Consider the following 20708-nt stretch of genomic DNA (forward strand, 5'->3'; position numbering starts at 1 on the left):
TACACAGACACATGCCCACCATCACTTTTAAAATCTTGGTGATCATCCATGAGACTAGTGACTTCATGTTCTATTTGGAAACATTCGAATTACCTCATCACATCAATCGCTAGAGATCATTCAATGAGTCTTGCTGCTCAAGACCTGTTATTCAAGAGGGAACTTGGACTACCAATCTACCACGGGATCTACCACATTTGGGTGACAAACGATATTCCAATTTCCTCTTCTCTCTCTCTCTCTCTCTCTCTCTCTCTCTCTCTCTCTCTCTCTCTCTCACATACACACACCCGAGAAAAAGACGAATTTTACCATCTTAGGAAACAATCTTAAGAGACCTCTAAGAATTGGGATATACTATCAAATTCTCAAAAACATAGGCCGGAAGCAATGAACAAAGAAGAGAACATTGTAGTACCAGCTACTTCACAATCACCTGAGACTACCAGCTACACAATGCCAATAAATACATGTATGCAGATAATAGCGATCACCCCGTTCTATCACCCATTTCTTCAAGGAAGGGGTAGTCCGTGTACCCAATTACTGGGTCTTGAGTGTAAAACGTCTCTTGGTCATAATCATTGAGGGGTGCCTTCACAGAAAATCTTCTGGGCAAGTCTGGATTACACAAGAAAAGGTGCCCATACACTACCAAATCAGCTCTACCTGATTTAATTGCTTCATTTCCATTTTCCCTATCATAATTGCCTGCAGCTAAGAACGCTCCCTTGAATGCGTTCCTGGCTGGTTGTAACGAGAAAGGCGTTTTTATATGCTGCATATACCTTCTTACCCGGGGCTCCAGATAGTGAGCATAAACAATGTTATACTTGTTCAAGGCATTTGCCAAGTACACGGACAATTGCTCAGGCTGAGAGTCCACAACATCCAAGTGAGAACCAAACGGCGATAGACGTATCCCCACTCTCTCGGCCCCTATCTCTGCTGCCACTGCTTCCACTACTTCCATTGTTAATCTGCACCTATTCTCCATTGAGCCACCATAACAATCTGTTCTATCATTTATGCCATCCTTGATGAATTGATTGAGCAAATAGCCATGTGCACTATGAATCTCAACACCATCAAAACCTGCCATGGCACTATCATCACGCTTATAGACAAAAATAACCTACAGAAGACGATAAAGGGTAGGAAGATCCTCCTCTAGGAACAGTAAAACCCAATAATGTACCCGCAATTCTTGCATTTCTAGCTGCAATACGGAAGTCATTAACAATCCCGGGTATCTCTTCGGTCTTTAGGGGTCTGGGTGTAGTGTAATTGATAAACTCCGTGCCTGATGGAGACAAACCCTTGTCGCAAAGCCTCTTGTTACTAGAGGAGATAGGAGCCTGACCACCTGGCTGATATGCTGCAGAAATATTATGGAGAAATCAAAGGAGTTATTGCAACAAGTGCATTTGTTAATGCAACAAAACAAATTGTAAAAGTGTATACATTGGTCTGGTAGAATTCATTTAAGGATAGGCATCATAGGTCACAAACTTATACATCCAATGGTGTGTATAGAACAAGGTACCAATATATGCTCCCCCACACCAACAACACACACACACATGCATGTGAGCATACATTATACAAAGATCTGCATACTGAGTTTCTGTCGTAGCACTAGAGATGTGGGACGGACTCAGCCATAATGAAGCCTAGCACTAAAAGAAGCATTAAATCAGCACAAGAATCAGGTCGTTGATAGGGCATAGTAAGATTCCATATAGATATGTCACTCATTCTACCCTATTTTTTGCAACTATGTGTACATACTCATACCTGTGCTCAAAACCCTCCCAACATGCCAAATCTGCACAAAGAAGATGGCTCCTTTGTCATGCACTGCTTGCACAATTGGCTTCCAAGCCTCTACATGCTCGTCGGTCCATATACCAGGAGAATGAGGGTACCTAATGCATTGATAGTGGTCGATGCAAAACCACAGATGAGATCAGCATGTTCGAAACCATAACAAAATCACAGATTTTATCGACATAAAACGATGCTTGGTAATTGAACACAATTGAACATGCCAAAGAATTAGAACTTTGAACATCTACAAATTAAGATTCCTCACTGTCACTTTGGTAACATACTGTTGGCGGGTTTAGGGCCGGTCTCATGCAAACCTTGCAGAGTGGTTATGGCCCCCCTCACTAGGTGCAGATCTTATGGTCATGTCCCACAACCTCATGCCGCTCTTTACTACTCACAGCGTGCATCTCCAGGAGGGTTGCTAATTGCTGAAGCCACGGGTGTGTCGGACACTGCACAAGGGTACAGGGGGAAAAATGATAAGATTTTGCAGAGCACAAAAACAAAACGAATGGACGCAGAATAAGGGACTAATTGCAGCTTTCTGAGCACAATCCGTAATTAATCGAACCAGCAAGAGCAAGGAATGCGCTCTCTCTCTCTCTCTCTCTCTCTCTCTCTCTCTCTCTGACACACACACACACACACACACACACACAAAAAAAAACAGAGAATACCTGTGCGAGAGCTGGAAGGGGCCCATAAAGAAGGGAGTGAGGAGGGGCTGCAGCTCGCCATTGTCTGGAACACATCCATTGCGTTCCATCTCCACTCCGGCAGGTGCCTGAGAGTTAATTTGATCGAAATAATATGCCTCCACTCATTTCTCTGTACAGGGCTAGAAAAATACATTTTTCCTAACAGAAGAAAATAAGCAAACTTCACTTTCTACCCGTACATCCGTCAAGCCTATCATTGCTCAATGCTCACCAAATATACTTAGCCCAATTTTCAAGAACGGGTGAGAGCCGTAGCCAATCCCCCAAGAAATGCTTTGTAAGCGGAAGGGTAATTTAAATACTCAAAGTGACTGCCCTTTCGCAGAAACGAACTCATTGATCTAGGGACTTAGAACTAAATCAAACACTCCTCAAAAGTGAATATCCACCCACTTATATCTAGTGGTCGAGACGGACAACTAATCGGCTTGTCCCAATTGCTTGTCTATCCCAAATTTTCTGCAGTCAAACCAATTTTCTGCAGTAGGTTTGACGCCCATCTTCCCTTCTATATGCATTTTTTTCATCTTGAAGGTCAAAATTTTCATGGACCTATCATTGGACAGGTTTGTTTAAAAATTGTTCTTATTTAGGAAAGGGGTGTAAAATAGGATACCTCCAAATAGAAGGCAAGTACATTAAGATGTACATCTAAGGTTATGGTCATGCCAGGCTTAGTTATTGGCCTGCAGAAGGGCATAGGGTTTTAGTGGCAAGTTTGTTGCAAACTGTAGGCCGTCCGATGGTTTGCTAGATGGTTGCCACGTGTAGCAAGCCTTTAGGGTTGTTTTATCAGGGGTCATTTGACCCATGTGGAATCCTTTTTCATGCTGCTCCTGGCGAGCCTCGGTCCTTTCTGCTCTGCTCTTGCCAGAGGATGTGGTGCGCGCGCAGCGGGTGTTGTCCTTGTGAGAAGACCGTTGCACAGCAGGTATTGTCCTACCACAAGACGTAGTTGTTGCATACGTAGCTTTTTGTTTAATGGCGGGCGGTTTTCAAGGCTCTGGAAGGTGATTGCATTGAAGGGGGCTGCTCTGCAGGCTCAGGCGGCGAGGACGTGGCAGCGAAAGCTTTTCCATTCGTTGTTCTACTCGTTTAATGCCGCAGGCGGGCTTCTCAAGGTCTTTGAAGGTGATCGTGCGGCCTGAGATTATGGGGACTGCTCGTGTTGGTCTTTGTGGTTCAGTGCACGTGCTGAATGGAGCACAGGACAATGAGGAGATGTAATTTGCATGTGGTTGTTGTAGCCTATATGACAGGCCAGAAAGCGCAGAAAAATGCTTTGTAATATGTTCTTGCTTCGAGTGTTATCATTATACTGTGTCATGGCAGCAAGTCTGAGAATTTGTTTTGATGTGTGAGCTTTTGAGCTACATTATCCAGTGCAAGATTCTTTGTTTGTCCTGCTTTGTACAAGCTTTTGAGCTACATTACCTAGTGGAAGATTCTCTCTCTGTTTTGCTTTTGCACATGTGTCCTCAAGTCTCAGTTCTTGCTTCGGGTGTTATCATTATACTGTGTCATGGCAGAAAGTCTGCGAATTTGTTTTGATGTATGAGCTTTTGAGCTACATTATCCAGTGCAAGATTCTCTGTTCATCTTTGAGCTTTTACCTATCTGTTACTATTCAATTTGTATCTGCTTATGTGCTGTAATCGTAAATTTAAATCAGTCGAGCATTTGAAAGTGCGTTGTGGATTGGTGAGTTTCTTTCTTGCATCTCAAAGTACTTTGAATAAAATTTCTTTGCAAATCATCTTGACCATGGCATCTGATGATGGCGTTGTCGGTGGCGGTGAAGGGAGTGCAAGCAGTGCCTCACCCAACGATGGTGAGAGCATGGACTTCTCTGGAGGTTTGCTTTTTTGACTTGTGCACAGCTCTTGTGTTGCGTTGTCGGTCATGGTTTGTCCGTGCTTGCGAGCGTTGCAGTTCAAAAAGTTTGTTGCGCTGGTCTTGTTCTCCTGATCCTGCTGCTTGCTTTTTGTTGCGCTTGCAAGTGATGCGCTCGTGATGGTGGTCACATGTCTGGTTCCAGAAAAGCACAACAGTAGGGCTGCGGGTGCATGGGTCCTTGCTGGCATTATTGGCAGGTCACGCTACAAGGGGCTGGACCCTCATCGCTCCAGTGTGGGATTGGCATCAGGCCGTGAGCTGCCCTGCGTGGAGCCGCGAGCAGCCATCAGGGAGTTGCTCATCTAGGAGCCGAGAGCAGGCTGAGCTTTATTCAATTGTGTGCCTCAGCGCCCGCATACGCGTTCTGACCATCTATTCCAGATGCCTGCAGTGGGTTCTGGTACTGTACCATTGCGCCGAGGTTAGGGGCTGTTTTGCTCAATCGCCTGAATTGTGCAGGGCCAAGGTGGTTAAATCTCAATGACTTTGTGCACATAGGTAGCAGCCCTTTTTGACTGAGGGCTTGTCTCCTTCTTTTGCAATGTAATCTAGTTGTGGAGCTGTGTCGAGCTAGACATTTGCTGGATGTGTTTGGCTTACGCTTTGAGGCCCGGAGTTGGGTCCGAGGTTCAAGGGATTCTGGATCCCTCTCTCTATTTTGGTACTTGGCTGTCATTTAGGTGTTGTCGGCTACTGTAGACCCGGGCATACTGTTGCTCTCGGGTTCGAGAAGCTCTCGTGTGTTGATCATTGTTGGAGTGTTGTGGGTTCCCCGTTGTATTAGACCAGGGGTGGTAATCTGTCTTCACCTTCAGTAAGCTCTGCTCAATCGCATCGAGTACCTCGCTAGGGGGCTTCTTATCAAGAAACTTAGGTGTTCCTAATCGGCATCCATGACTTCGATGGCTGGTGCGTTCAACGTTGCTCCTCGTGAGCATAAGGCCGCAATACAATAGCACGAGCATCACAGCAAATCTGGGCTTGACCTCCCAAGACGCTCATTTACTGTCATGTTTGAAACGAAACTTGGCTTGCACCATGTTACCTCCTTGCATTTTGTCTGCCTCTCCAGCTCAGGCTCCACTCGCTCGTGCCATCTTGACCATCGACTAGATCGTCCACTGTAGTGCAGGACGGCTCAGGTAAAGGCACAACCAGCCCTTTGCTTGCATCATGTCTGGTCAGTCAAGCCAGCTCTAGGGGCTCAATGTCCTTAAAAAAATTTCAGTCGAAACTTTGCTCCATGCTTGTCATTGAATGGATAGTTCTCTCGTGTATCGAGTGAGTACAATGATTTCCGTGTACGAAGTGAGTACAATGATTGTGACCAGGACACCAATTCTTACTAATGGCTGCTCATCTGCCCAAACTTTCTCGACAACATGCTTGGCCGTTCACTGGTTCACAGACCGCCTCAGTCGAGGGGAGTTTGACTCCTCCAACCGCACCATACCTGATCTACCGAACCAGGTTTGGAAAGCCCAACTCTTGATGGCCAGGATTTGTGAATACTTGACGAACGGACACCTCATCTCGAGTGCCAAATCCGGAACCTGGTAGTTCATTACAACTTTATCGAAGTGTAATTGCACACGCCATAATCTGCCCCTGCCTGCCAAGGCGCATGTCTGTTGAGAACAACCCGAAAGGTGCTGCCTCTAGTTTCTTTAACTTTGTATACACCCCACTCGACGACGCCCTACCTTTGCCTATGATAGCACTAGCATCACGCACATGCAATGGCTGTCTCGTATCTCACAGGCGCAATCTTTTTATGTTGTGGTTATATCTTTCTTGAGCTGCCTCTACTTCCAACAACTCACAAAGCTCAGTAAGCCCAGCCTTGGGCATCAGTCCTTCATTAGCTTTTGGCTTATGCATGTCTATGTATGCTCACATTTGCCCATTGGCTAAGGGAAGTGAATCAATAGACTCGACGTGGCGCTCTTTACGATCATCCTCGCTTGAGTGGCTCACAATCTTGCTACCTAGCTCGGAGGCCTCCATATACATTACCTCTCGTGCAGAAGCTCATGATGTTATGCATTGTATGCAAAACATCGAGGGACTTCGTTTTCCTGCATGAGAAAATTTCTAAATCTTCTTGTGTATGTAACCTGGTGACGGCTTTGAAACGTGACATTTTCCAAGATTAAATAACTTGTTTGCTTGCTCATCCAAAAAGAAATCATATTTGGCGCAAGCTTGTTCGCATCCTTTCAAGAAGTTCGTTCCCGTGCCTCGTTCTTGCTTTCCTTTTACAAGTGTACTGCTCCCAGGATGTTTTTTGCACCCTCTTTGCTTTGCTCAACTAGTCAATGCTATGGTTAATTGGATTCTTCCTTTTCTTTTCCTCTTGCAGAGCTGCGTAGGTTCATTGAGTCTCCTCCATGCCCTGCAGGGAAACGTTCATCGCACATGGTAGTGTCGAGCTCTGTCGGGTCGCCGCCAAATTCGGGCTTCGAGGAAATCGTAGCTGGGAAGAGGTGTAGGCGTGCCTTGCTTCAAGGAAGCCCTGCCAGCGATCCCGTTGGCAGTGCAGGTATGGCCGGTGTGCACAATCATTCTTTCTGGTCGAATAGTCTTGACGTGTCTACGTTGTTCTTCACCACAGCGCATTCTTGATTGTCGAGTTGCGTTAAGATGGTGCTTTTTTTCTTTTTTGCAGGCAAAGGATACTCTCCACCAGGGAAGGAGTGCGCACATGCACCGTCTTCGTCTCAACAAGAACTTCCTTGGCCAGCTCATGAATTGGGCAAAGCTGCAGCCTCATTTTTTGAAGTTGGCCAATCTTCAGCCGCTCAGAATGTCGTGCACACCGACAAGCTACTGGACAAAGGGAAAAGCTTGTTAGTCAAGGAAACCTTGCCGCTATTCAAGATTAGTGATATAGATGAGGATAGTGAAGCTTTCTCCACAGAGGGGAAAATCTTGAATTGGTATGGCACATATCATTCTATCTCCCCTGGGCAAAAGAAAAATGCACGTTACTTCAAGTTCGACATCGTCGATGCCGATTGCATTGACACGATCACGGTCGTCCTTATGGATCCCTTCATTGAGACCTACACCAAGGAGCTCAAGATCGGCTTGTTCGTAAGGATTGACCGTCCCCTTGTGAGGCCTAAACACCATAATGATGTTGGGCCAGCTTTGTTCTCCTTGCATGTCGGTGCGTCGACAACCATTCGACCTTTTGACCCATTCCCTGTTGCTTTAGCTTTCTATCCTGAGACCAAGATAAGCACATTTCTTGCTGACGCTACAATTTCTGAGACTACTAGCCCACGTCCGCCCTTGGCGACACTGGCGTTCGTTGTCTTACAAAGCCGTAATTTCCATCAAAGAATTGGCGCTAGCTACATTTGGGGATTTGGTTGTTGCTGATGGCCCGACCTCAGACGACAAAGCAGTTGTATGTATCAGAAGCATTGGCTTCAGCATTTATTTCTTTCGATATTGACAGACCTTTTGCCATATGTAGGTCAGCTTTGTCAACTCTCGAAAGTATGACTATGATCGAGTCATGGCCCAGATGTCTAGGGAGGACATTGTTATGTTTGTGGCTAGGAATATTGGCCTCTTTGTTGGGAAGGTGCGCACATTGTCTGTTCTGGACGTCACAACTTTGGCCCCCGTGCGAGGATCACGCTTGAAGGAAGAGTTGACCACAGCATTTCATAGACAGTGTGAGATTCTCGGCTACAATAGAGAGGTGACTTTGCATGGTTTGCACTCAACCGCATAAAGACATCTTTAGTGGTCTTCACACATTTGTTTCTTTTGTAGGTTGTGGGGACTTTGCGCTTTGTGAACTTCAATAGAGCTCTCTTGCATTCCCAGTGCTCAGTTTGTGACTCGCCGAAGGTGAAGAAGGTTGAAGGCCAACTGTCTTGTTCTCTTTGCGATAAAGATCACGTCATCAACACGACTCTCAGGCTGGAGGCACAGATCCGAAGCAGTGTTGACAAACGTGTTGTTGCGGTTCAAGTGTCAGAGTCTATGGTGGATCGTCTTTTGGGCTTGCCAACGAGCTTCAAGGAGGTATACATGGAGAGCATTCCAGAGGCGAGGGATATTTTATCGACATCTGTTGTCGAGGGTGTGTTCAAAATTGGCACAAATGGGTGTATGATATCTTTCACTCCTCTGTTGGAAACCTAGATACTTTGAGAGCATCGATTTCCATAGATTTTGGCCTTTCACTATGAATAACTATGCTTCCTTATCTAGACCCCTCTACAATCAATGAACTAAATTTTGGCTTGTCCATTGTATATCGCGTTTCATAAGAAAATCGTATCTTGCTTTTGAGCCTTGTTGCCGTGGTGTCTCTCCATAACTCGCTCTCTATTCTTCCCTCCTCTCCATCTTTTCAACCTTCCAAAGCACAAACTCTCTCTCTCTCTCTCTCTCTCTCTCTCTCTCGCTCTCTCTTGCTCTAACACACGCACGCAAACGAACACACAAGGTGACTAAATATTTACAATCTTTGCGTGTCTTTCCAATGGCTTGCTTGACCGAGCACGATGCCGATACTGTTTTTGCGGCACAATTTCCGAACAATTCTGACATCTTCCTCGCGCTACACCATCTCCGGAACTCAACAGGCACACCGCATGACCTTAGATCGAATTTGCTCAATGACTTGTTTGAGAGCTTCTTGCTTGAAAGACATGCTGTCCCGGGTGCTCGTCTCTTCTTCCGTACTAATGGGTCCACTAGCACAATGACGGTCACAAAATTCTCATCTTTGTATTCAACATGCGCCAACTCACTTGCTCTTAGCCTCAACATGTTAACGGCCTTCGCTCACTTTACGACTTGTAGATTAAAAGTGTATTTGAAAAGAAATGGAAGCGTGATAACAATCATCTTGGGGATGGCATCGAAACCATTTCTTGTAAAGGGAATTCTGCTTTTCGAAACAAGCAATGGCATCACATACCTTCCCACATTCACAACGTGCTCAAGCCGTGCACGTGTTGGATGGAAAGAAGATGAGGTGGCCACTTTGCATAGGCTATGCTTGTTACATGAGGATTTGCCTGATGTTGAGGTGGTCCGCATGTTCCAAGCCAAGCACACACACACGTTGCACACAACCCAGGCCGTCAAATGCAAGCTCTCACGCCTGAAGAACGAGAGGGGCCTGGTCACTGGTGCTCAAATACGACGCACCCATGCCAGCTTGAGTAAGCCGATTAAGAAATACAACAAAAGCATCAAGGACAAGCCCATTACACCCTGCGAAAAATGTGGACGCTTGCATTTCCACCGCCAGCTAACACATCAGCTTCTGCCTCCAGTTGCGGAATCCACTTCAAGTAAGCGAAGACGCTATGGAGATGTGTATGTCTGTAGCCAGTGCAAGAAACACTCGACAAGCAATAGCAATCATCTGTGGAGCTTGCAAGAGACAGGGCTCAATCCAGCGCTTCCCTTTGTGTCAGATCTAAACGCCGTAGAGGCACGCTTGGTCTCCATTCGTATCCCCTTCGCCAAGATACGTGAACTGACATACAAACGTCAGTATGGGCTTAGAGGTAGCGTTGTCAATGTGCTTGCCAACTTGGAGAAGAGCCAAGCTGTCCTACCTTGCTTCATTGAGGATGAGGCTTCTCTCCTTGTGGGCATCAAACGCAAGCTCGAATACGATAGATGTTACCTAAGCGGTGTTGTGCGACCCCTGCTCACAATGCGTGCAACCACTACACTATTGTCCACACCACTCTACACGAGAGAAGGTGTCACGATCAATGACAAGTGGCTTGCACACCTTTCTAGTCTAAGTATGCCTCCTACGAATATCGTCGATGCCAATGCGCATGATGTTGAGCTTGAGGATGAACAGACTGATGTCATGCTTCACAGCGTCACCAGTGCGGTAGAGGTTGTCGATTACAGTGGCAAGATTCTTCATGTTGCACCTTGCGAGGGCAATTCACCATTGAGCATCTTCACCTATGAGTATTGCGAAGAGTTGAGCTTCCCAACTCTTTTCTTCGGGTCCCCTAGAAGATATAGAGAGGCTGAAAGCAAAGATTATCAAACGATTGCAAAGTGGGAGCTCCTGAACGTTGGCAGAAGATTTGCCATGGACATCGAAAATTTATTTTTCAAGTCTATCAAAATCATGTCACAACAAGTTGCTTCCTCTGTTTGGGTGCGAATGCGTAAGAGAAAGCTAGTAGGTACAACTTTGACTGCAAGGCAAGTTGTACAAGACACAAACATAGAGAGCCTTCTCAACTCAAGATTAGGCTTCAGAGACTTCGAGGCACTACGCACATACCCCGACTATAAGGAAAAGATGAAAAAAAATGTCTTTGCAATGATCCGACAACTTGGACCACCCACATTTTTTGTCACGTTCTCCTCCGCAGAGCGAAGATGGAAAGAGCTTCTTGTTGCACTAGAGAAGTTAGTCCCGATGACCCAAGAGCCTGAGGAGAGTCTGAGCTCATACCAACGTCGCCTCATTCGTGCCGACCCCATTACAACTGCTCGTTTCTACGTCAACAGGTTCAACGCAATGAAACGGTTATTGCGGACTGATTCCTCTATATGTGGAAAAATACGAGATTTCTTTTTCATCACGGAGTTCCAAAGTCGTGGTAGCCAACATGATCATGGTTTGTTGTGGCTATAAAATGCTCCATCACTCACAACGCACTCAGATCAAGATATTGTAATGTTTATAGATACCCACATTAGCACAGATGGATCCATCTTTCCCAATGACCTTTCTGAAGCTTACAAGCACAAGCACCATAAGACTTGCCAAAAGAAGAGCAAAAGTTGCCTTTTTGGATTTCCAGGTTTTCCCATGCCATTCACAACTATTATCCGGCAAGGAATACTTGAGGCGAACATAGCTAGACAAGGTAAGGTTTACTTGCAACAAGTTGGAAGACAACTCAGCCAAATTGATTTACAAAATGCGCCCACATTCGAAGAATGGCTAGAACAAGCACAACTCTCCATGGAACAGTACTTGCTTGCATTGCAAGCAACTATCTTGGGACCCACTATTTTCCTCAAGCGCAAACCAATCGATATATTCACGAACAAATTTAATAAGTCAATAGCTTCTCTTTGGAATGCAAACACAGATATACAATTCGTGCTAAACGCACATGGAGCTGCGAGCTACTGCACCTCATACATGACAAAGATGGACAACACATTAATAGGAGCAATCAAGGCACATCTTGATCACTGTGTTGCAAACAATGCAACAACATTGGAGAGACTACGAAAAGTTGGTAGCACAATCCTTAACACACAGCAAATTAGTTCACAACAAGCTGCTTACATATGTCTCTCGCTTCCGTTGCATAGCTTCTCTAGAGAATTCTTATACATAAATACTAATCCACCTGAAGAACGAGCTCTCGTTCTCAAAAAAACGAACGCCTTGCAAAAAATGCACCCCGACACAACAGATATCTTCTCTGCCTCCATCATCGACAAATATGCCTCCAGACCACACTCATTCTTTCCCATGTGCTTGGTCCAGTTCGCTTCCACAACCAAAAATCCCTCCAAGCCTGACACGTTGCTGCGAAGGGCACGCATCATACGGTACGTTAGATACAATAAAGCCAAAGACCTTGACAACCACTACAGAGAACAATGCCTTCTCTTCCTACCATGGACAAGGAATGAGAATGAACACCTCCTCGAAGGTTCGTCTTGGATCGATGTCTACACTTCGAACATTGACACAGTGAAAAACAATGAATCACAGTTCGTTGTCGAAACAACTCCACTAGACAGGCTCGCCATAGCCATCGCAACCTCACGCAGCACGAGAAGTGTAAGCTCCTTGAGCGATTTCGACAATGCCAACGTGATCATCAACACCCCGTCAAAGCAACCGGCGAAGAAACCATTTGCTTTACATTTTTACAAACATATTGGCATGACCAATGAGGATTTCCACGCATCAATAAAGAAGCTAAACCCACAACAGTGACTCATCCTCGATGACGTCATGCTCAAAAAACGCATAGCACCATCAGAAAAGATACATCTCTTCCTCACAGGTGGAGCAGGCACAGGAAAAACATTCACGTTGCTCTTGCTAGTCGAAGGCCTCATTCGTTTCTACACACATAAGTCAGGCCACAATCCTGACTTTCCTAAGGCACTCCTAATGGCATATACAGGCAAGGCAGCATTCAACATTGGTGGCACGACTATACACTCAGCTTTACATTTGCCTTTGATAACTACGACACACACAAGTCTCGGAGCAGAAAAGCTAGATGCATTGTCCTTACTTTATCAAGATTTGGAGCTTGTAGTGTTTGATGAAGTCTCCTTGATAGGATCAAGTGTCTTCTCATTGGCTGACTCACGTCTTCGTGCCATCAAGAGAAAACACGACCAGCCTTTTGGTGGCCTTGATGTCATACTTTGTGGTGACCTCTGCCAAGCTAGCCCAGTCAAAGACTCCTGGATATTCACAAGCAAGCAACTTCTTCTAGAGGCGGTTGCACCTTTGTACTGGCATGAATTCCCTAAGTGCTACGAGCTAACGACGACAATGAGACAAACCGATGGACAGTTTATAGAAGTTCTCAACCGAATGAGAATTGGCTCACACACCATCAGTGACCTTGATTACATTAACAACTCCTTCCACAAAGAGTTACCTGCTGACATAACCATATCACACCTATTCTACTCTAACAAGGCAAAGGATGAACACAATGAAAAGGTCTTCGCACAATTGCCCGGTGAGCCACACATATTCAAAGCGATTGACAAGCGTGCCGCTTCATGCAGCAAAACAATAGCAATTCCATTGGATGCCAGACAAACTGCGGGTCTCCCAGCAAAATTGCACCTAAAGCCAGGCCTAGTGGTCGAGCTATGCGCTGGAAATCTAGACATTCTTGATGGCCTGGTCAACGGTGCAGAAGGAGTCTACAAGCTGTACACTACATTCTCCGACACGACATGCCTCTGGATTCATTTCACCAACCCTAGCATAGGGCAAAAACAAAGGTACGACCACCGCCATCTTCGCAACCCACTCACAATGCCTAATTGGACACCAATTCTACGCATCGCACACGAATTTCAAATTGGCAAGAACTACTTCAACACCCTCACACGCAAGCAATTCCCAGTTCAGCCTGTCGCAACCCGCACAATTCACCGATCACAAGGGCTTACACTCAACACACTAGCTTTCAACCCCAAAGGAATTAGGTCTCACGGCCTCGCATACATTTCTCTCACACGAATTCGTGACACTGCAAATCTATATTTGATAGAGAGCTTGCTACCCTGCAACATTCACACCGATGCATCTGTCCTTAAAGAACTCCACAGGTTGCAAATAGAAGCAGCTTATTCCCCCATCCAGAAGCAGCTGCATCTCCACCAAGATACACATTACATTGTGCAATCACTAAACGTCGTGTCCCTTGGAAAGCATGCAAACGATATCATCCACGACAAAAGCCTAATGGCCTCCGACATCCTCTGCCTACAAGAGACTCGACAACATACAACAACCATTCCAGGCTTCCGTAGCATATCCTCAACACAACTACACGGCATCTCCATTATCCATAAAAACAACCTAATACCTACACAAATACGCATCTGCATAAATCAAACACTTGAAACGATCCATGCAACTTTCCACTGCACCAACAAGTGCCTAGCGATAGTCATTTCACTCTACAGGGCACCGACATCATCGCTCCCACGCTTCCTACATAGCATCTCCAATCTTCTTAACTCAACCCGCACCATGCGACCACTAATCATAATGGGAGATTTCAACATTGACGCACTTCAGGAAACCAACACATATAGAACCCTTTCCAACCTCGTTCTCCAGCACGGTCTCCACCAATTGATACACCATCCAACCACAATACACAACTCTATACTAGACCATGTATGGGTTAGCAATGACCTACCACAAACCACATCTGGCACTAGCTATATCTATTGGTCCGACCACTCCACCACATACCTCCTCATGGCCAAAAACTAACCTTCCCTTGCTTTCTGCAGGCCATTGTGAGTCCTCGCCTTGTTAGTTATTTGAACAAATAACTAAGCCTCAGTTTTGGTCCCACGCAAAAAGGAGCATTAAATGAATAACTATACCTACCCTTTGTAACTTTGCCGATTTTGCATAGTTGTGAAGTTCAAGGCATAGTTGAGAGGTTGGATGAATAACTAAGCCTTGTGTGACCATGCAAGAGGCTTAGTTATTGGTCTGCTACTATAGGCCTTAGTGCACTCTGCGTGAAGGCTGTCCAAATTTCTTTGCTTGACAAGTGTTCAAAAAGCCTTTGAAAGTCTAGTGAATAGAAAGACGTCATAATCTTTTAAATGCTATTTTTCAAAGTTGCATTCACATTTTTGGATTAACTAGTGTATTCATAAGAGTTTGATCCCATGATATGAGGTATTGATAAAAAGTTATTTCATTTAAGAACTTCAAAAAAACATTTCACTATCTTGTTTTAGTAATTTTTATGTTTATTATATTTATATTTCCTTATAAAAAAGCACTAAAATATATTTTTTATATTAAATTCAAATTTTATTGTTTTTATTTTACTTCTTTCTTATTTTATTTTATTTCAAAAAAGTTGATTTGCAATGTGACCTTTCACATTATTTAAGCAGGGCTTTTTGTAATAAATAAACTACTTGTGATTATATATGTGTAATAGATCATACAATTTTATATTAAAACACAATAAAAGTTCCATTTGATTATGGGTTTGCATTTAAACTTACTCTCCTTCATCTCCACTTAACTTAGTAGGCCTTCGTGTCTCCTCGCCTTATTATTTAAAGAATCCACAAAGATTCATTTTATTAAATTATTAAATTGATTTATTATTCTGTATGCTTATTAAATCTATCTTTATTAATGAAAGCATTAATATATTTTTTTGTTTTAGTTTTTAATGTGTTTTTTTAATTTTATTGCTTTTATTTTATTTTGTTTTCAAATAATAATGTGTAATTTACACCTTTCACATTATTAATTAAGTGGAGCCTTTTTTTTATAAATAAACCATTCGAGATTATGGTTGGGTTCACGAGAGCCAATGAAAGACATTCAAGAAGGAATGTGCCTTTACCATGGAGGTTGTCCATTGGCACAAAAGAAAATTACACTTCTCTACACCCACAAAAAAATTAGCACGTCTTTCTCCCTCGAAAGAGCATTCTATCGTCCACTTTTCGATACAAAACGTGGATCGGTGTGATTGAATTGAATTCAACAGCTACATACTCAACAACACACACTACAATATAGCTCATTGGACGTCAAAATCGTATTGAATAAATTTCATAGAGCTACCTCCATCCCTTGTGGATGAAGAGAGAGGTGGAAGAAGAGTAAGAGGTTTTTCCCGCCGACTCTTGTGAATTTAGTTTGTGTATGTATAATGAATAATATAATGTATTTTTTTATTTTTTATTTTGTATTTTATTTTATTTTTAAATGATGATGTGCAATGTGTATCTTTCACCTTATTATTTAAGTGGGGCCTTTTCTAATATATGAACCATAGGTGATTATATATATATAATGGATATTATAATTTTATATCAAAACACAATAAAAATTTCATGTGATTGTAGGCACTCATTTATACTTACTTTTCATAAATCTCATTCCTCCCTTAACTTAGCATGCCTTCGTGCCTCTTCACCTTGTTCATTTAATGCCTTGTCTGGGCCTAGTTATCGATAACTGATAACTAAGCCTCGTGTAACCATAGCCTCATCAAAGAACACACACATGTAGTGGAGAATGTTTTGACCTACACAAAAGAATGTAAACAAGGTGAAAGCTCGCTATGGCCTACATACTGCTATTGAGAGGAATTTAACAAGGTGAGGCACAAAGGCCTGCTAAGTTAATTAAGGGTAGATGAGGAAGAGTAAGTTTAAATATGTGCTTATAATCACATGGAATTTTTATCATGTTTTAATATAAAATTATATTATCTATTATACATATATAATCACAAATGGTTTGTATATTACGAAGGGCCCCACTTAATAATGTGAAAGGCGCACATTGCACATCTACATTTTGAAACAAAATAAAATGAGAAGGAGGTAAAATAAAAACAATAAAGTAAAAAATTAAAACAAAAAATTATTTTAATATTTTTTTCATTAAAAAAGTTAAATCTATTAAATATAAAAATAAGAAAGCAAATTAGTGACAAAAAATTATGATTTCCTTAAATCAAAGATTTAAGGACCCTTTATCAATACTTTACAGCATGGATGGATCATGGGATCAAACTCCTCTTTTTAATCCCAAAAAGTGAATGCAACTTTAAAAAATAGCATTTAAAAGAGAGTGATTTCTTGCCATTCACAAACTTTTAAGTCTCCTTGGGACACTTGCCAAGCAATGAAATTTGAACCACCTTCACCCATAGTGCACTAAGGCCATTAGGAGGCTAATAATAAGAGGGTTCTTTGTGAGAGGTAAAATGAGAAAGTGATACTAGCAGTTAAATTTAGTTTTTTTCACAATAGAGTATTTGGAAACAAGTGTAACAATGACTTATTTAGATTACAACATATTCCAAAAGTATAAAAAATAATGACTAAACCTATATTCAGTGGCCCTCTTTAAAGAGAGAGGCACACAAATTCAACACTTTATTGAGGACTCCTTATCAAGTCCAATAGAAGTGTGTGAATACTTCTCACCAAACACACTACCTTCTTATATTTTTCACCCAACAAGTTGCATAATTTTTCATAAGGAAGGGTTCTATTTCCTAGTACCTATCTTTTGAAAGAATAGGGAGCCCTTCAAATCCTAACATCTAATTCCCAAGCAATCACCTTTGAACTTTGGCAGCGGTTTGTCGGCTACCCTCCATTTACAAACTCAATCACCTATTGATCAACCTGTGTAGCACAACAAGGAAGCAATTTTGCAACCAACTTCACTAGAAAATTTGATACCCAATATTGCACAACAATTGTTCTTCAACCTTGTCCATTCCGGTTCACAACAAAGAACTTTGAGCTGAAGCTATTACTAGACTCACAATCATAAAAATCTCTCAATTCGACATGCAAACTTCAAATAAGCAATTACCAACACTTTATATATATACCACAATTTGCAAGAGAAAGAGCATTCTTTATTGCCACGAAATGTCAGAAGTTTCATGTGCCCAATCTTTACATCGACCCCCCATCGTGCAATCTCAATTTTGATGCTCACACCAATATACCCCATCAAAAAATTTTACAATTAGATGCAACACTCCATATTTCTCATCTGAATTAGTTGTGTAGTTGTGATATACCTTTTCAAGGTCAATATCAGGACCACCCACATTCACATTGAAGATGTCAATTAATTTTTGTTTCACTTGAAACTTGCAACAGTCCATGGAGTGAAATACTCAAAAATCCATAAAATCTTTGCACCACCCATTCGCATATCAGCAATACTTCCAGTGATGCCACTAGCACCACTACCCATTACCTTCCTAAACATACTTAGCCTATATTTTCTAGTATATAGTCATGTGCTTTAGAAATGCCAATACACACCATAAGCCATGTTAATGTACATAACCAAATCTCACAATAGCAACATTCATTAGAACACAAGAAAAGCATGTTTTTTAACCCAAGGAGGATAGATAGACAAACAAGGAGAGAGAGTGTCACCAAATTTAGTGTTTGGTAAGTTTAAAACTATTGTGAAACCAAGAAAGTAAAAGAAAGTCATTTTATTGTTACCATATACATGTGGTAGTGATGTGTGTGAACACACTAGGACTGTTGGGACATTTTTTCCCTCACTAGGAGGTTTTTTCCCACGTGCATTGTATAAACGCCCATCATCTAGGGCTATCCATCTTTCCATAGCACACTAAGTAAAACACTATTTGTTGTGTGCCTTGAGCTTCCTTCGTCTTCTCCAAGCTGTGTGCGTCTCCCTGCAACCCTTATTCCAATAATTGGTATCAGAGTAGGTTGCATCCTCCCGGGCTTAGTCGCCAGCAGCTCCAGCACACACGTGCTCACTTTCTCTGATTTCTATGAGATTTGGCTTATCTCGGCCTCCGTTTCCACTATAGGCTACAACTATTGTTGAGTCTTCTGTGAAAGGAGATTGTAATGCTGATGTTGATGCAAAATGGGCTTTTAGTGCAAAGTGTACTGAGGCGGTCCGGGGCGGGCAACAAGAGAGGCGACCTCTAAACACCCCTCAAGGCTCCCGTGCTGCTCAATTGGGGCTGGGGCAACCACAAGCAAGAAACAGCAACAACAAACCCACAGCCAAACAAGTGAAAGGGCACCACCTAGTTATGTTATGCGAACTAGGACGCAAGAGAGATTTTGTCACAACCAAGAAGATGCACCACACACACACACAAGCAACCTCACACCAAGAAACACACAAAATGGACCAGAGAGAGCTAGAGCAAAGGAAAGAGATAGAGGAATGGATCTTGCGTAATACCTTATTTGTGATTTGCAAATGGAGATGGTTCGTTATGTTGCTATCGAAGAGCTTGTACAAAACTCACTCAATGCTTAGTAAATGCTAAACATTGCCAACAACACACACTGTCTTAGGGTGTGGGAGACCTCTCACCACAATACCCTCTTACAATGGGCACAACATTGGCAATGAAAACACACTAAAACACTTTCTAAAACAAGATCAAATGATACAACTCAAAATACACAAGTCACCTTCAATTCACTAAACCGTATCGCACAAGTGGAAGGACGAAGATTTGAACGTTGAATCACGCCTTTGATGCACCAAACCTCAATTTATTGATGATGGAGTAACATATACAATAGTGGTCTTGAGATTTTGAACTCACGCTCTCTCACTTGCAATGTGTAGCTTGAAAGCTCCTCTTACACCAAGAGTGAAGCTCATAAAGTGGTTGCTACACCTAAGTCTCTCCTCACGCATAGAGTGTTGGGGTGCTATGTGAGATATTGGAGGTTGTTTTACAAGAAGGAGAGGGGCCTATTTATAAGTTGGAGGGGGGCCCTCATTAAGATTATTGGAGATCCTAATTTACAAGCTAACAAATCAAGATTATGATTTTTTTCAGAATATCAAAACATTGCGGGCCTTTTTTGTCTGCTTGAGTCATGGATGTGGGCTCAAAAGAGAGCATTATTGATGGTAGATAAGGTGAAATTAGAGTTTTAAGAAAGGGGAGAGAGAGAGAGAGAGAGAGAGAGAGAGAGAGAGTTACTATGCACATGTTTTGAGGTGAGGTGTCTTTTATGGTTAGGTCAATGGCTATTTTGTGTTAGTATGTCAGTGGTTAGTGTTAGTAATCACTAGAAAGTTAATGTTACATTTACAATGGGTAGAATGAGGTGGATGGTTGAATGAAGTAAGGAAATCCTTGTGATGGTGAATCTTGAAGAAGTTTTTGACTTACTTGTGTAGGTTCTCAAAATGACTATCGATCTTCTTCTTCGTCTTCTCTTCTTTACGCCACCGCTGCCAAGGTTGATTATCGTGATGAAAATGGTAATTTTGTTGATGAGATCTCTTGATTTGTAGAGGTTAAGCATGGTACACATGCTGAATTTATATATATAGAGAAGGGGTAAGATGGAATTGTACTTTGGAAGTAATAGAGAGAGGCATAGAGATGGTGTATGTACATGGAGAGCTCATATGAGAGCTATGGGAGTAAAAGGGGAGGTTAATGGTGAAGAAGGTGAGAGAAACCATTGAAGGTGCAGGTTTGAGTGAGGGATTGAGAGGAATGTGTGTGTGTGTGTGTAGAATTGTGGAAAGAGGTGAGAGAAGACTATGGGCTACTTGTGAGAAAAGTGGGCAGACTGGGGTCCACTCAAAACATCATAGCTCACCGGTGGTTGCTCCAAAAATCACCAAAATGTTTGAGGTGATTATTCAGCTTTTTTCCCACATTTTTTCTTTTGACCACCGCTCCAAATTCGGAGTGGAGATGGGTGCCAAAAATCTCACCAAAAAGCCTGTTTTTTATGCCTGCAAAAGTTTTTTAGTGGCCCCCTCCTTTGTTGAATTTGTACAATGCATCCAAGAGTGAGACCCTCATTTGTCATATCATAATACAAAGCATCTAAGTTTCCCTTTACACATGCATGGAGGAGGATTATTGGTGAATAAAGCAATATATACATGGTGGGACTAGTGTATGGATTATTCATGGATTTTAGCTCAATGAGCACATGGTGTTAGAATAA

The 20708-nt window shown here is 42.7% G+C and overlaps 1 protein-coding gene and 3 pseudogenes across 2 annotated transcripts; 2 read left to right on the forward strand and 2 right to left on the reverse strand.

Moving 5' to 3' along the window:
• Positions 1–293: 293 nt before the first annotated feature.
• On the reverse strand, positions 294–1336 carry LOC147457611 (putative 12-oxophytodienoate reductase 11 pseudogene; annotated as a pseudogene). Its single transcript, XR_015188112.1, has 2 exons — positions 1199–1336; positions 294–1106 (listed from the first exon to the last, which is right to left on the reverse strand). The product of XR_015188112.1 is annotated as a putative 12-oxophytodienoate reductase 11 pseudogene (transcript).
• LOC147457612 (12-oxophytodienoate reductase 1-like) lies at positions 1119–2827 on the reverse strand. Its single transcript, XM_086512488.1, has 3 exons — positions 2511–2827; positions 1798–1928; positions 1119–1378 (listed from the first exon to the last, which is right to left on the reverse strand). The coding sequence occupies exons 1-3, from the start codon at positions 2597–2599 to the stop codon at positions 1119–1121; spliced, it is 480 nt and encodes a 159-aa protein (XP_086368614.1). The 5' UTR covers positions 2600–2827.
• Positions 2828–3429: 602 nt separating this feature from the next.
• Positions 3430–4772, forward strand: LOC147457613 (uncharacterized; annotated as a pseudogene).
• Positions 4773–6728: 1956 nt separating this feature from the next.
• LOC147457614 (uncharacterized) lies at positions 6729–8621 on the forward strand (annotated as a pseudogene).
• Positions 8622–20708: the final 12087 nt, after the last annotated feature.

This window comes from Adiantum capillus-veneris, chromosome 5, assembly GCF_014529385.1.
Source record: "Adiantum capillus-veneris isolate H3 chromosome 5, ASM1452938v2, whole genome shotgun sequence".
NCBI classification, from domain to species: Eukaryota; Viridiplantae; Streptophyta; class Polypodiopsida; order Polypodiales; family Pteridaceae; genus Adiantum; species Adiantum capillus-veneris.

What these genes read in the sequence shown, in the direction of transcription:
- LOC147457612 (XM_086512488.1), bottom strand. Translation starts at nt 2,599, where the DNA reads ATGGAACGCAATGGATGTGTTCCAGACAATGGCGAGCTGCAGCCCCTC. An exon ending in CCCTTCCAGCTCTCGCACAG is followed by an intron (nt 1,929 to 2,510) that starts GTATTCTCTGTT and finishes TCAATGCATTAG; the next exon opens with GTACCCTCATTCTCCTGGTA. An exon ending in TGGGAGGGTTTTGAGCACAG is followed by an intron (nt 1,379 to 1,797) that starts GTATGAGTATGT and finishes ATATTTCTGCAG; the next exon opens with CATATCAGCCAGGTGGTCAG.